At 41.7% G+C, this 11,626-nt stretch overlaps 1 protein-coding gene across 2 annotated transcripts in view; it reads left to right on the top strand.

The window, feature by feature from the left end:
• prune2 (prune homolog 2 with BCH domain) overlaps nucleotides 1–10,421 on the top strand; it is a 14,535-nt gene extending 4,114 nt beyond the window's left edge. The window contains exons 5-11 of one of the 2 annotated variants that reach the window (XM_008291694.1): nucleotides 2,626–2,728; nucleotides 6,042–6,173; nucleotides 6,334–6,420; nucleotides 8,510–8,608; nucleotides 8,710–8,748; nucleotides 9,204–9,254; nucleotides 9,378–10,421. In XM_008291694.1, the coding sequence (XP_008289916.1) occupies nucleotides 2,626–2,728; nucleotides 6,042–6,173; nucleotides 6,334–6,420; nucleotides 8,510–8,608; nucleotides 8,710–8,748; nucleotides 9,204–9,254; nucleotides 9,378–9,411 (545 nt within the window). In that variant the 3' untranslated portion in view covers nucleotides 9,412–10,421. The remainder of the gene's footprint in view (nucleotides 1–2,625; nucleotides 2,729–6,041; nucleotides 6,174–6,333; nucleotides 6,421–8,509; nucleotides 8,609–8,709; nucleotides 8,749–9,203; nucleotides 9,255–9,377) is intronic. The other variant, XM_008291695.1, reaches the window with a different exon arrangement.
• The last annotated feature ends 1,205 nt before the right edge of the window (nucleotides 10,422–11,626 follow it).

Below are 11,626 nucleotides of genomic sequence, written 5' to 3' on the forward strand. Positions count from 1 at the left end.
TCCAAGATGTCAACCAGGAAGTAGCAAAACCCTGGCTTCATTTTCTCAGTGCAGAAACCAACGGGTGACGTCACGGTAGCTACGTCCATCTTTTTTACAGTCTATGGTGCTGACGTCCAGAAGGCTCCCTGAAGTTGGCCAATCAGAAGAAAGTGGGCATTTAAGGGGGGGGCCTTAAAGAGACAGGAGCTAAAACGGCTTCTATCTGACAGTGAAGGCTTAATGAAAGTACAAGACAAACAGGAACTTTTTAAACTTTGAATCATGCAAAGTTGCTCTAGTGTCCCGGAATGAAAATCTAGTGTTGGAAATTAGTAGGTTCCCTTTTACATTACTCCTCGTTTCCAAACTAGTATACAGTTATCGTGCAATTGTTTAGTGCAAAAGTGGATTCTGATGCTCGTATTGGGGTTTAGCAGCAGTATGAATTAGGAAAGTCGAGCTTCATGTTAGCTTTAGCTAAACCTCAGAGCGCACAAAGAAAGGACGATAGCTTTTGTCAAAATTTAATAACAGTTCTCATGACAGTCAGTGTAAACAGAACAAATGAAAGGCAGAGGTGAAAAAATGTGATCCTATTATTTTGTCCTCGTCCAACAATCCTCCTGCTGCCATAAATACAAACAGAAACAAATAGATGCATTCAAAACCGTCTAAAACTAGCCGCATCTTTCCAGCAGAAGTAGCATTTTCAGCTTAAAGAGGCCTGAATATCAGATTCCAGAAGTAACGCCGTATTACCAGAATCATTATCTCTGGTCTGCTATATCACAATCACCCATTGTTTTTGAGCTGCCACTTCTCATCTAACAAGGTGGCAGAATGATGTCTCATTTTGGAAGTGCCTCGTCTTATCTTGGCGGCAGACCAAGCAAAAATGAAGTAATACTGGTTGTAGTTGAAGCCAGCTGATATGATTTACATCGCAAATTTTTATGTCCAATTTCCACATGTCCTTTGTGTATGACAACAATGGGAGGCAGGATGAAAAGTGGCAAAGTGGTCTCTTGTCAATAAATATACCGTCTGTGATTAATTAAGGCTGGCTGCTGAGATCCAAAACAACTCGCTACAAGCATGCAAACATGATAATTATAGGAAAAACCATGTTCCCCACAAAGCAAGAGGGGTCACTAATTGGTTTGAGCAGGAAAGTGATGTGAATCGTACAGTATGGTGCAACATTCAGTCTCCAGATCTCATTCCAAGTGAACACATACAGTCTGAGAACATTTTGGAAAGCACTCTCCATCACCATCAAAACGCTCAGGATGCAACAAACCCTTACTCCATGATGACTGGGAAAGAATTAACTGTTTATAAAATGTCAGGAAAAAGTGGAAAAAATACCTTTTCAATTTCCTTTTTTTTTTTTCATTCAATTTACAATCTAAAGCCCAGAAATATTTAGTTTACCATCATAGACGCCAAATAAAACTCACACCTCTCCCACCAGAGAAGGTAAAACCAGATAGTCTTGGGTGTTTTCCATGAACAGTTTGATCAGTTATTAAAATAACTGTGTTTTTCTTTTTATCACTGAAGAAGAGCCCCACAGACTTAAAGAATATTTGTTATGGAGCATTGAAGCTTTCCTCCTGGGAGCCCAAACTGCTGGTGGGGGATCTGCATCTTAAACTGAGTCCAGGCACTGAGTCACACCGTATTGGTTTCACAGGCAGGGGCCTCATTTCTGTCTCTTTATTACCCCGTGGCCATGGACTTTATGCCCCGGTAAGCCAGTGGCTCATGTAAGCACTGGAATAAAACCTTTAAAGACTCTCTCTAAATGAAAATTTAAGTTTTTTTGCCGTGTTAACATGCCCATTTGTCCATATCACGAGCATAATAAACAGTCAACGCAGTCAGCGGCTGAGCATTTTGAAACTGGAGCACACTCATGACGGTTTCAAAAACATCAGACTTCAGACAAAGATGAGGAACCAATCCTGTCAACTTGCAGAACAGGGCTTCCTGTTGTGTTTGTCTTTGTCAGAATCAGTTTCTGGTTTGAACTATGGATGAATTACTCCAATATTACAACTCACCATGATGTAGCTTTACAGTGTATGAACAGAGTCGTAAGTGAGCTGGTGTGCTCAAGCTGCAACAGCTGGTGGAGAGATGGGGTAGGTGTGACATCTTAACCGCTTCAAGGCAGAAAATGATGGGAAACAAATCTAAATATGTGACACTGATACACAGAGAAGAGTTTTTAGGGGTTTAATCAACTCACGGAGTGGGACTTTAACCACAGCAGGCTGAGCGTTTCCCACTGTGCTCTGTGCTGCGGGCTGAAGTGAAACACAGCCATCCCAAGGACCGAAACTGAGACATCTGTCATGGAAAAGTCAATATCACAAACTGTGTCATTTAGATAAAAGGCCTCCTGTCTGAGTGACACCAAATCTGGTAATGAATGGGCTGGTGAATAAAAGGAAATTACATTAATCTGAAGAGTTGTGAGAGGAAACGCGACGCAGAGACACGCGCACAAAAGAAACGCAGATTGGCAGATAACTAGAACAAAAACGAGGGAAATAAGGGCGCAATCAAGTTCTCACCAACAAAGGAGCAAAATCATGTTGACTCTTACTACTTTTATTTTGGTGTGTTTTTATCAAGGCTACTATGGCAACGGAGTGAATGCCATCATAGTGTTTGCTGCCTGTTTCCTGCCAGACAGTGACCGAGAGGACTACCATGAAATAATGGAGAACCTCTTCCTGTGAGTACTGCACCGCAATGACAGACGCACACTTTTAACCACTCGTTTATTTTTTCAGTATGTTTTGGTCTGACCTACAACAATTCAGCAACTATTTTTTTAAAAGAACTGTTAGTTATTGCTTTTATAGTAATGCTCTTTATTTCCTTTTTAACCTTGTGAGTGACGATCTTCCCAAACGCTGACATATCACGACTGACAACAAAAAAACAACAGTGTATGACCAAAACTTCAAGCTGAGATAAACCATGAACTACTCTTAAAATCAATACGGGTGTACAGAGCAGTTTTCTGTAGCTACAGTATGTCACACCTGCTCCCCATTCACACCTGAGACCTTGTAACACTAACGAGTCACATGACACCAGGGAGGGAAAATGGCTGATTGGGCCCAATTTGGACATTTTCACTTAGGGGTGTACTCACCTTTGTTACCAGCAGTTTAGACATTAATGGCTGTCTACTCAGTTATTTTGAGGGGACAGTAAATTTCCATTGTTATACAAGCTGTACACTGACTACTTTACATCATAGCAAAGTGTCACTTCTTCAGTGTTGTCCCATGAAAAGATATAAAAAAATATTTGTGACATACTGTAAATGCCAAAATTAGCATGCTAACATGCTCACAATGACAACATGCTGATGTTTAGCAGGTGTAACATTTAACATATTCACCATCGTAATTCATCATGTCATGTTAACTTGCTAAGAATTCACCAAAGTACGAAGGATTCATCCTCTGGGTACTCTGAATGTCTATATGAACAGATAGATTGACAGGATGATTAGTACAGACATTCCTGATCCCCACTTGGAACAGAGACTCTGTTTGCAAATTCTGATAAACTTTTCCTTCTTGTTGTTTTTAGCATTACAAAGGTTTCAACTTGTAAAAGCCATGACACAAATAAAATGTGAAAAAGCAACTGATCTCAGGTTGTGCGACTTTGTACAAAAGACATGCAAAGGGAGATCAATGGAAACATCCATTTAATCCTCAGAATGTATTTGACTGGTTGAGGATGCTACGTTATTGATCAAACCAGCCACAGCACCTCTGGACCATAAAGACTCTCTACATAAAGTGATAGGAATAAAGTGATAGTCTAGCTTGTTTGCTGAGACCTCCTGTGTTGATATCTCCACTGTTGTGTTGGCACAGTTGCATTTCATGCCTGGACAGTGTGGTTGGGATCCCACAGGCTGTTCTGTGAAAGATACTGAGTAAGCTGGCATATCCGAGAGTTTTGGATAGAAATGAAAGGAGGTAAACCGTAGTGTCTGCAGTTTCTGATGCCAGATGGCTTGAGGTCTGAATCCTTGCGAGGAGGAGTAACTGTAGCTTGGTGGTGAACGGCATGCAGTTTGTCAGTGGGAGATGATCACAATTGTCACGAAACAGAGTGGATCAGCAGTGTTGGTCTGCAAGTTGGAGAATGACATTTGATCAGGAAGAGAGGAGAGTCAGCCTGAAACCAAAGTCAGGGAAGTTAGAGGAGTTATTGAGGACATAGCTGAGGGTATTGTCAACTTTTACTTTCAAAGGAGGTGACAAAGTTCCCTGCTGACCGAGAAGACAGAGAGGAGGTCGGGGGGGACTGAAGAGAGAACTGAAAACGGGTTAGCAGGTTTGAATCAGAGAATTGGATTTTAGAAAGTCCGATTGAGCTTCTGAGATTGATGCAAAGACGGAGAAAAAAGAGGGAATTCAAAGCAAAAACAGCTCCTCCATGAAGCAACATTTGTACCAATTTCTCGTAACCGACATCAGAGGAGAATTTTCAAAAATACCGCTCGATGGGTTTTTCAAATTCTGCGCAAGACTTGTCTCCTATTTCCTCATATATCTTTGGCATTCAAGGTTCAAATAAAAGTTGCATCTATATTTCAACATTTCGACAAACATAATGTTGGAGACTTGAACGTTAGCGCTGCTTTCTTTTGGTGTGTTAAACGTTCCGATTTGAATACACGCAGTAGCTCTTGCGAATGGCATGATGTTGCTCTACTTTGATGTTGGTATGGGTTTGACGTCGTATTTATTTTTCTAATTGCAAAAATTGCTAATTTATTGTCCAAATTGATCCATACATAAGCTAATGGTTCTGCCATTAGTGTTTTCTGTAGTAACATCCATTTCCAGACTTGATAAACACAGTTCTGACTGAAATGCTTCAACAAATATTGGATGGATTGTGATGAAAATAGGTTACGATATTCATTGTGCCTCGAGGATGAATATATGCTCAGTGATGGCATTAACTTATTGAAGCCGGAAAACACAGATTCAGAAATGTGGGTATTCGTACAAATCTTAGGTTCTGTTGACTTGGGGCTTTTTGTATCGTTATTAATCTTAAGAATCCGTTTCTGGTTTAAACATGTATTGCTGAATTACTCTAATCTACAACCTTAGTTTTGCAGTGTTTGAGCACAGTGATGGGTGAGCTGGTGTGCTCGAGCTGCAACAAGTAGCAAAGTGGAATGAAAGAGGTCTTTTAGAAGCGTGACATCTAAGCCGTTTTAATAAAGGAAGGGATTATTTACATGGAAAAAAAACTTCTAAATACGTGAGTTTGATACACAAGATGGGTTTTCAGGGGTTAAATTGATGACCAGAGTGAGATTTTAAGAAAAATGTCTCTATAAGAAAAAGTACTGCCTTGTAATTCATTTCAAACATTCCCACAGGAAGATGTGTCAACATAAATGTGTCCGAATACTTAGATTTACAGCCAAAAACCTGCAAAAAAAACGAAGCAAAATTGCATTCACACCAGCTGTACTTTGCATTTACGACTCATTAGAAACTGGCCTGAACCAGTGTCTTTGTGTGCATTTAGCTGAAAGCACTGCTCTGCAAATTTCAGCACATTAATAGCTGCAGACACCCTCCTCCTAAATGTTGGCATATTAAGGTTGTGTGGAGAGTATATAGTGCAGTTTACGATATATGGGTCAAAATACAATTTCACTCTCAGGCTCCTGTGTATATTATTCCAGGAAAATAAAAAAAAGATTGCAGTCACAGTCACTGAGCTTTTAGCATTTCAGTGTGTGTGTGTGTGTGTTTTGTCCAGAGCTGACACAGCGTTGTGGAGATAGGTCTGCCTATATAGGACTAGGACTGGTATTACTCATGTTGAGCGGACATAAATCGGTTTACACAGTCATATTGTGGAGTCTTTGGGTCCAAAAAGCAGCTTCCTGTGAAGAAAGTCGTAAAATTTTAGTATGTAGACTAAGTAATTATGGCTAGATTAAATCCAGGAAGGGATTGTAGGTCAAAGTATTGTTTGTGTTTCTTCAGGTATGTGATCAGCACGCTGGAGCTGATGGTGGCAGAGGACTACATGATTGTGTACCTGAATGGAGCCACACCTCACAGAAGAATGCCCGGCCTCGGCTGGCTGAAGAAGTGCTATCAGATGATCGACAGAAGGTCTGTCCTACTGTCTTCCGTCTGCTCTTTAGAAATGGATTTTGTGAACGATAACGGAAGCACTGCATGACTCAAATATTTGTGGCTCTCAAGAATGACAGTGAAAATGAGAGCCAGCTCAGGAATGTGCCCAACATGTGATATATTGTGTTATCTTCAGGCTCAGGAAGAACTTGAAATCTTTCATCATTCTCCATCCATCGTGGTTTATCAGGACCGTTCTAGCCATTACCAAGCCTTTCATCAGGTAAAAAGTATTCTGCTTTTATTAGCCACATTAGCATCATGGCACTAGCATCAGTTTGTCCAACACTTAATTCCCAGCTGCACCACGATTGCTGGATATTTCCAAGAAAAACTGTTTAAAAGCAGACAGTTTGCTTTGTGGAGGGACTAGTGTGACTTATTGGATGTCAACTATGAGTATAAGGCTGCCATTGGCCACGCATTTCACGTGGCTTTCTTCTTTCCATACATTATCTACGAATTACTGTTTTAAAATCCCCTTCGCTACAGAAAACAGCAACAACAACCTCCAAGCAGCACCCTAAAAATGATAAGGTTTGCTGAAAGTTTGGATCATGCCATAAAGAAGCCCACTTAGATGGAAATGTTCCCAAAAAAACCCCAAATTCCACCCATTAGTAATTTGAGGGGACACCATCTCTGCAACCTGGGCTCAGCACTGCCCAAGAGGACTGTGATTGGTTTAAAGTAGGGGTGGGACTTGATTAAAAAAAATTATCTCATTAATTGGAGGCTTCCTAATGAACTAATGTCAATTTGGTCCAGTGTGGGCTGTCGACACTGCTTGCCCATACTCGGACCAGGACCGCTAGCGCTAACACCTCAGGCGGTTTATGTGCTCGCTGCAACATACTTTGCATTCAGGTGGTACTGTAAGCTTGATGTGCTTTGGTGGTATGCAAATTCTTTTTTGCACAAGTTGCACAAAACCATGCTCTTGTCAAGGCTTCCATCAGGCAGTTTTTTAAAATGAAACTTGCCCTCCATCAGTCCAAGCAATGCACTCTCATCGGATTCCTCCATGTTTGCTGTTGTTAGTGTAGCGCTGATGCATCTTGTGCATCACTGCGATCGGTGGACCATGAAATCGGGCACTGACAAATGTTCCGTGTTGTCAGGATGCAAACTGCGATTAAATGCGTTAATTTTTTAAACGCGTTATTGTTGTTGTAATTAAATAATCGGAATTAACGCCTTGAAGTCCCACCCCTAGTTTAAAGAAATACAAACAAGCTAAAGATTTTTTTCTTGCGATAGCAAAAATGATATTAAGGTGTGGCTAAACCATTCTGCACACTCCTATGTCAGCGCTAGACAATGGTCTGGGACTAATTTTGAATTCTCCCATATATTTTTATTCAGAATTCAACAAGTGACGAGTCTGTTCCTCATAATGTCCCAGAAATTTTGAAGAGACAATGACATGCCTTAGAGAATGACTTTTAATGAATGAATGCTATAGATAAAAATATGACCATGCTACAAAGCTGGAGTCTTGAACAGAGTAAACATGATACCTGTTTAACAAGATCAAACTGAATAGCTTCATTGTAATTGCACACACTCATACATTTGCTGTACAATGCTTATGCTCATACTGTCCCACAAGTTATTCCACATTGTGAGATGTTTGCACGTAAGGTGGTTGCGTCAGTGTTTTATAAAGTAATAAATTACATGCTTGACTTGTCACAGAGCATTTTTTGTGTGTGTATGTTTTCATTTATACAGCCAAGCCTATCTGGATTGTCTGACTGCACCCCATTATCGTTCTGCTATAAGGGAGATCAAATGTTCTATCTTGCCTGTATGTCTAAGCCCAGGATGCAGCAACAGTGTCCATGTAAAACAGTAATTGCTTTGGTGAAACACTTGCATACCAGGCGAGGTGTATGTAAATGGCTATTTCACCCAAAGAAACAAGCAGCACGGCCTGACTGGACGACCCAAATCTTCAGCAAAAAGCTGACATTTTCAGCGTGTAGGTTGCTGCTCGGAGGTTGTTGTTGTTGTCGTTTTCTGAAGTAAAGGGCATTTTGAAAACTGTAACACACAGATAGCTGGAGAGGAGGTGAAGGCAGCGTGAAATGTCAGACCCGAAGTCCATGTCCTGTGAGTCAGACTAGTGTTCATTAGTCAGCTGTAAAAGTACCGCATCGTCACCTTAGGAAGAAAAACATTAATATTGCTGTTCCTCTGGTGTCAAGCAGGTTCCTCTCACCTTGCCTTTTTTGTGTCTGCTCTTATGTAAACATGTATCTGTCACTGGGTTTGTTTTTACGAGCGTGCACATGCTTCTCTTGCCACAGCGCCAAGTTCAGCAGCAAGATAAAGTACGTGCACAATTTGGACGAGCTGCAGGAGCTCATCCCGATGGACTCCATCCAGATCCCAGAGTGCATCATTAGGTGAGTCCCTCTAAACGCAGCAGCACCTCCACCTCGTCCAAACCCGAGCTGCCTTTTAAATGACTTTGTATTCATCTTGTCATTTGAACTCTCACCTCCAGACTTGACAAGGAACTGAAGGAAGCAGCAGAGAACTCAAAGTAAGCATCGCCTCTCATTACTTCCTCTGTGGAGGCAGTGGCCTCTGCCTCACTTTTATCCTTGGCTGGAGCACTCATTTATCAGATGGCTCACTTTTAGATCACAGGGACTCTTCTGCTGGATGGCGACCAATTGGATTTGGCTACGGTTGCAATTACAGAGGAGAGACAGGGAAAAAAAAGTTGCTAAAGATGCTAAATGCTTTGCTTTCATCTCATTTATCATTAGAGTAAAATAAATGAGCCAGACCTTATTGCATGGTGATCTATTACCCTGATAATAAATGGAGAAACAAAGCTGCAGAATTCACACACTAATCGCTGGCAGACTAATTGTGCTCTGAATCATAAGTTGTATGTGCCTACAAATTCACCGCATACCAGTGTATTACACCAGTAAATTCTGCTTCAACAACCTCTTTGTTTTTTTGTTTTTTTTTCTTCGTTCTTTCCAGAGTGAATAGTTTTCTGCAGGGATCTGATCCAACAGCAGCAAGCAGAACAGAGTAAGTCCTCTAAGACGTTTAAGTTCACACATGGAAGACAAATGGCCTTGTGTCAGCAGGCTGTCACCGATACATAAACACACCCATCTTTAATGTCTCTGCTTTGTACTTTCGTCTCTCCAGCAGAGCAGACCAAGCCGGTGCCAGCGGCTCTTAAACCCAAACATCCTAAATGGATGGGTCACCTCAATGTTCAGAAGTCACTGTTGTAAAAGAACGAGTGAAGCTGGAAAGTAGCAGCTTGTGGAGCTTGTGCGTGTGTGTGCGTGTGTGTGTGTGTCAGTGTTTGTCAGTTAGACACTGGAGTTTAATATGAAAACACAACTTACAATAATACCTGTTAACACTCAGATCTTATTCTTTATAGCTGCTGTAGCATCTGCTGTACTTTACACCTGCAATCCAGAGAACTATATAGTCAAGTGTGATGCTTGGCAGCATCAACAGAGTAGCCTCATCGTTCACTTTAGGGTAGAAAATGCAATTACACACCAGACAGTGCACTGCGCAAACCCATTTGTAGTCTATAGTGTTGTAGTTGTGCATGAGATGCAGTGAAGCAATAATATCACCCTTTAGTGGTTACACAGTCTCAGTGTTTCTGATAAGGAGGCGACTCTTGTGTCAGCAATCTACAATAAAAGCACAAGGTGTGGCCAAACAAAACAAATCCTTGTGCCATAGATGACCAACTTGCATCTGAGCGACCCAATCCTCTGCCTTGTCCTCAAACTGGAAAACAAACCTACAGATAGATATTTTAACTTTGTAGAGTCAACCTAAAGTCAAGCAGGAGCGAGTTAAATATGAAATCAAGCTGTCAGTGCAGCGTGACGGCACATCTTTTTAGCCATGTTTTGCAATTGTGTGTGTGTGTGCATGTGTCTTTCTGTCGATGCAAACTGGGAATCATCTATTCACTTTCTGCTGGATCATCAGGAAGAAATGTCAGATGAAAAATAATGATGGGATCTCTGTAAAGCACAACATCTTATCTGTGTGTGTGTCCACACGCATGTGTGTGTGTGTACTTGTGCATCAGTGCATGTCCCCTCATTAGATAACTGACGGTCCTCTTACCCATGAGTCGTCTACGGTGTACTGAGGATGTGCAAAGACGTTATGGATCACTGTCTAGTAATTCAATAAAAATGGACTCAAGTCTGATCGTTGTTTTCAATCATGTCTGATTTGTTAGTTGCAATTTAACGAGCAATCGTTCCGTTTTCTGCCTCGCGAAGTCATGACTTACTCTTTTCTAATGCATTTCTTTCAAGACTTTATTTAAACTGAATAACACATTTTCAAATTAAAATTCAAAGACAGCAAACACTTGTGAATATAGAAAAGCCAAATAAACGCAACGATTAATCACATTTAAACCGCTAATCCAACACTACAACAATTAAAGACATAATGTGATTAATGAAACTGTCAAATCTAGTAAATGCCCATGATGAATTATGTTATATATGTGGGGGAATCATCATACTCCAAACAAAGTCAAGAAAATCAAGCTAAGTTATGTAAAAAGTCTATGAGAATGCAAACAGCAGGGATTTTGTCATTTTGTGAATGGATAGCAGTTGTAAAATGCTGCTCATTATAAATAGCTTCTCATGTCTCATTTGGTGGAGCTCATTCAGTGAAGGATAAATGGGTCTGTCCCTCAGGGCACCAACAGATAAACACAGAGGGAGAAGAATCCAGAAGAAAATAGAGAAATGTTTTTCACGCTTCACCGGAACGCGTAGCTCTCATCATCGTACTCCAGCTCGTCCTCGTTGTCGTCTCCCAGCTGTCCGTACCGGAACTTCCTGTACACGGTGCCGTCCTGGCCCATGTAAACAATGTCCTCATCGTCTTCATCGTCGTCGTCGTCGTCCTTACTCCCTGAGCGACGCTCGCCGATGTCAACCAGCTGAGACTCCTGGAAGCGGCCGCCAGAGGAGCCGGCTCGGCCTCCGTAGGACGCCGAAGAAGCGGAGCTGTAGCCACCGTGTCTGCTGCCGCCGCCTCCGAACCCGCCGCCGGAGCCCAGCTTCTCGTAGCCGCGGGGAGGAAGGTCCGACTGGGTGTGCTTCGACCGGGAGTGTCTGATGAGGAAGACGACGGCCACGAGGGCCACCACCAGAAGGATGCAAGCGATGATGAAGACTGTCAGGTTGCCCGAGGCCTCCTCTTCCTCCTCATTCCTGAAGGCCAAGTTGGTGCTGAGGATGCACTCTCCTGGACAGAAGACACAAGAAGAAGTGAAAAACAGAAACAATCGAAAAACTGAAGAAGCAAAAACAGAAAACACAAAACTCCAAGATTGTAAAAAAACAGAAAACTTAGTTGTTTGCTGGAGACAAGAAAAAACAAAAGCAAAG

The sequence above is a fragment of the Stegastes partitus genome, unplaced genomic scaffold (genome assembly GCF_000690725.1).
Source record: "Stegastes partitus isolate 25-593 unplaced genomic scaffold, Stegastes_partitus-1.0.2 Scaffold755, whole genome shotgun sequence".
In the NCBI taxonomy this organism is placed as follows: Eukaryota; Metazoa; Chordata; class Actinopteri; family Pomacentridae; genus Stegastes; species Stegastes partitus.